This window comes from Notothenia rossii (assembly GCF_949606895.1).
Source record: "Notothenia rossii genome assembly, chromosome: 5".
Lineage (NCBI taxonomy): Eukaryota > Metazoa > Chordata > Actinopteri > Perciformes > Nototheniidae > Notothenia > Notothenia rossii.
In genome coordinates this window covers 41626655-41631287 of record NC_136903.1, presented here as the reverse complement: position 1 = coordinate 41631287, position 4633 = coordinate 41626655, and the positions used below count along the sequence as shown (strand labels likewise).

The 4633-nt window shown below is 42.4% G+C and overlaps 1 protein-coding gene across 1 annotated transcript; it reads right to left on the bottom strand.

The window, feature by feature from the left end:
- Positions 1 to 832: 832 nt before the first annotated feature.
- On the bottom strand, positions 833 to 2381 carry LOC307041416 (uncharacterized protein). Its single transcript, XM_079684819.1, has 4 exons — positions 2326 to 2381; positions 1957 to 2020; positions 1630 to 1691; positions 833 to 1285 (listed from the first exon to the last, which is right to left on the bottom strand). The coding sequence occupies exons 2-4, from the start codon at positions 2016 to 2018 to the stop codon at positions 1026 to 1028; spliced, it is 384 nt and encodes a 127-aa protein (XP_079540945.1). The 5' UTR covers positions 2019 to 2020; positions 2326 to 2381; the 3' UTR covers positions 833 to 1025.
- Positions 2382 to 4633: the final 2252 nt, after the last annotated feature.

The following is a 4633-nucleotide window of genomic DNA, read 5'->3' as shown; positions in this document are numbered from 1 at the left end:
AAATATACCTGGCCAAAACGTCCGTTGGCCGAAACGTCCGTGCACCAATGACCAGGCATAATATGTGAAATGTTAATCTGAATCTGTATCTGTATCGACTGCAGATGCGACGCTCTTCCTTCTCTTTGCAGCAGGTTCCTAAAAAGCAAGAACACACATTAGGGAATACATGGTATATTAGAAAATAAAATCCTTAATTGTTCTTAATTGATGAGTAGTGATAATGATAACTAACTTTGTGAGAATGCAAAGATTTAAGTACTGATGACACATACTATATGTCAAAGTGGTAAATTTATGTGATATGTAAATGCTTTATTGACAGACATTTGGAGAGATGGACCAAATATTTAAGTAAGTCACTAGAATCCACTATCACCTTGTATTTTGGCCCTCCTTTTTTCTTCGGTGCATATTTGAGATTTTCGGACAGTTGCTCCTCCACCTCGGAAGCCTTGGCTTTAGGATGGTTTTTCAAGCATGCTCCTGTAGGAAAAGTAGCACCAAACTGCGTTTCAAATACGTTGACCATAAGGCATTGGTTCCCAACTTGGAGAGCATCCTCCGGATGGTGTCTCCGATGTTGTGGCCACCCAAGGAAGTCATATAGCATGTCTGCAATGTAGATAATTAGTTTTCTTAGTAAAAAACCCTTGAGTACATCCAAGTGAAAATGCTAAATTGTCAGATATATATAACAAAGGCAGCATTGAATATAACTACTACAGTTTTGAAATAATTCAGTGGTCCCAATTATGTCTATCTATCTATCTATCTATCTATCTATCTATCTATCTATCTATCTATCTATCTATCTATCTATCTATCTATGCCCGCCTGCCTGCCTGCTGCCTGCTTAGGTGCCTGTCTGCCTGACTGTCCGTCTGCCTGCCTGTTTAGCTGTCTGTGTGCCTGCCTGTCTGTCTGCCTATCTGTCTGTATACCTGTCTGTATGTGTGCCTGCCTGCCTGCCTGTCTGTCTTGGTGTCTGCCTATCTGTCTCTTTGGAAGATGGAGTTACTTCTTCATAAAATGTAAGCGATTCTTAACAAAATAAGTTTTTCTTTCACAATGGAACATACCAAGTGTCTCTTGAAGGCCTTATCTGTAAGCCTCTCACAAAGCCTATCCAGCTCCTCAGTACTGCTGACAGGGTCTGGTAGTACATCGTCCAACTCCTCTCCTGCTGCTCTGCTGGCACTTGTCAAGAAGCGCAGCATTCTAAGGATTTCCCCCTGTGACTCTTCAAGGTTTTGCATACGCATCAGCATCCTGCTCTGGAATCCTGTAGCAAGATAACACAATTCCACATTTTTAAATACTATGCTTAGAATTTGCATCTATTCACCCACATACATGTATAATGCATTAAGGCAATTGCGACAAATGATTCATTACATTTCATGTTGCGTTGAAGTTAAACACATATTTCAAGCAACGGCAAGTGCTAGATCCCAAGCTAAACGTAAATGGAATGAGAAAAAAATGCGAAAAGGATGCCATAATCATCAATCAATTTGTCTCAAAAGAACACAATGTTTAGAATGAAGAAATCAAAATTTAATATTTTCTGGATCACAATTTTGAAAAATATTCTTGAAGTAAAACTGTTACATTAGGGTTTGTTACCTGTTGGCTCACTTTCAGGATTTATTGCAGCAGATGTAGAAGCTCTGGGTGTTGTGGGGGTGCTGAAAACATAACATGAAATTATTACTTCACTGCAGTACATGCCAACAGTAAGCCATAGTTACATGGCATGAGTAGTAACAGAGATTCGCTACAGCTTAATATCAGATTGGTCTAATGTACTACATGTACTAGTCTAAATGCTTTAGCACAGGGTGACTGTACCAATGAATGGCCTAGACCAATCATGGTGAGCAATGAGATATACATGTACGTACTACTCTCAGTAAATACTTGGGTAAAACTACAAAGCCTCAGATTCCTTACCTGGTATGGAAGGGTTGCTTTCCTCCACGATGATCCTCAGACAGTCGTGCACTTGAAGTCATCACTGTATACAGAGATAGTAATGTAATTAATTTATAAATGTCTGTATCAGAATATTTAAATTAATATAAAGTGAAAGGCTAAATGGAGCAAAGTGAAAACAGTGGTGCCCCTTTTGAGTGACCTCATTTTAAGACCACCTCTCTTGGGAGACCACTACAGCATGCACCAATGGCTACACATCCCGTGCTATCAATTTGTCTCAAAAGAACACAATGTTTAGAATGAGGAAATCACAATTGAATATTTTCTGGATCACAAATTTCAAAAATATTCTTGAAGTAAAACTTTTACATTAGGCTTTGTTACCTGTTGGCACACTTTCAGGATTTATTGCAGCAGATGTAGAAGCTCTGGGTGTTGTGGGGGTGCTGAAAACATAACATGAAATTATTACTTCACTGCAGTACATACCAACAGTAAGCCATAGTTACATGGCATGAGTAGTAACAGAGATTCGCAGGATGTCCCTATTAAACTTGTGGTTGCCCCCCCCCCCCCTATTGGTCGCCGAAATCACAAACAGTCAAGCTGTGTCCACTCTATAGCCCATCGAGCATCCGTATGCATGGCCTATACTATTACTATGGCCCAACACTACGAGACTGCCAACGAAGCACAGCACTGGTCGCCCTACTCCTGGTGCCCCCCCTCCCCCCTGCCACCACAACAGTACCACTCTACGTCCAGCCCCCCCCCCCCCCCCCCCCCTCCTCCTCCTCCTCCCGCCCGCCACAACTACAGATACATGCATGCCTTACCGATCTACGTCCACCCTCTCCCTCTCCCACTCCTCCTCCCGCCCGCCACAACTAGTCTACAGACATTGGCGCGACGCGGTAACTTCGCTGGCTCGCTGCCAACTTTGCTGCAGCCTCTTGGAACTAACTAACTGTATGATCACTGTTGACTCTCGAGTGGTTGTAAAACTACTATAATCTGATAATGGCGGTTACGAGGGCTGGGCGCAGCGTGGGCGCGCGTGGCTAGCTCTATTAGGCTTGCACCTGGTCAGCCTGTCGTAAATTCCTTTACATTCCCATAGAGTACGTTCGTCTATTAACTGGGTAGTCGCTATCTATTGAAAAGTCGGGACATATCTCAACCAGATATAGATCTCCCACGGATTTAATGTAAGCTTTGTTCACACAGCCCAGCGGCCCTGCTGAAAAAAACAACATGGAGGCCGAGTCCGAGATTAGGCCACACATGAGGCCACAAGGCACCTGCTTAATTTCGGCAGAAAAAGTGTAAAATATGCTGAGAGCTGTGCATAGAACACTCCCCCATATGTTCATGACCCGAATTACAAAACTTTAAAAAAGGATGGCTTCCTTACCTGCAAGTATATATTGAAAGTTCTTGACTTGAATAAAAAAAACGCGGTTTAGGCCTAACGTTCCAGAGATTGACAGCGTGTCCTCGTTTTCGCAGATCCGTTTAACCGTTTGTAGGTTGCTGAACGGCATTAATTTTAACCAGCGCTAGTGGGGGCATCGAGGGACAGGAAAGGGTGTCGAACTGGGAAAAACGATCGAATAACTGTCTGTTTTGCAAAATACATCCCATCTTCTGCAGAATAGATGGATATTTGAGGGACTATATAATTTGTATGCGTATGGATCGACCAGGATGTGAAGTGGTAAATCCAGAACACTGAGAAAAGGCGCGAACGAAATTTGCCGTGATTGGTTGAATTCTTAGGCTGGTGAGAGCATATACAGTTATAAACATCAACAGCAACAAATGGACGAACAATATTCAACTACATAATAGAGTAGACTCCATCTATTTGCATACAAATCATATGTACCCACTTGCATGGAAAGGAAAACGTTATATTTCAACGTGGCCACAACGTGGTATTTATACGTTATATTTCAACGTGGCCACAACGTGGTATTTTCTTTGTAAAACCACCCAAGTAATATTTTTTGCACATATTACTATCCTTCAAACTCATATTCTGACAAAAAGGAAATAAATAAATAAATCTATAACATTAAACAAATCAGTATTTTTAGACGGGTGCTTGTGGTGAACCACAACGTTGGGGCCACGTGGCTACCACGTTGTGCACACTTAGACGGGTGCTTGTGGTGAACCACAACGTGGGGGCCACGTGGCTACCACATTGTGCACACTTAGACGGGTGCTTGTGGTGAACCACAACGTGGGGGCCACGTGGCTACCACGTTGTGCACAGTGCCACCAAACTACCACTTTTAGGCCACGTGGTGGCAACGTGGCGTGTTAGCTGGGACCCTAACCATGTACTGTAAGCATTGTTACGCCCAGGTCTAGGGGAACATAGGCGCTGCATAAAGTTGCACTCTCCCCACTTTTCCCACTCCCAAGAACATGGAAGCCGAGACAGAGAATATCGTTTGGTAAATGTAATTACCAAAATAATTACAAAGAGGAGTAACAAAACCACAAAACAAACAAACCTTTTAACACAAAAATCTTACCTAACGAATGAGAAAAATAAACGTACAGGCTTCTTACCTATTCTAACGTAAAAACAGGAGTAAACTTGGAATTATCCAAAAGAAAAGGGTTTTGCACTCCTGAGAAAAATAAAGCGTGTCTCCAAAGACAGGTAAAGTAGCTATTC

Bases quoted from the DNA above. Each gene is read 5' to 3' on its own strand.
- LOC307041416 (XM_079684819.1), bottom strand. From the start codon at position 2,018: ATGACTTCAAGTGCACGACTGTCTGAGGATCATCGTGGAGGAAAGCAA. The intron at 1,692-1,956 runs GTAAGGAATCTG...TTATGTTTTCAG, and splicing joins AAGCAACCCTTCCATACCAG to CACCCCCACAACACCCAGAG. The intron at 1,286-1,629 runs GTAACAAACCCT...ATCTTGCTACAG, and splicing joins TCCTGAAAGTGAGCCAACAG to GATTCCAGAGCAGGATGCTG.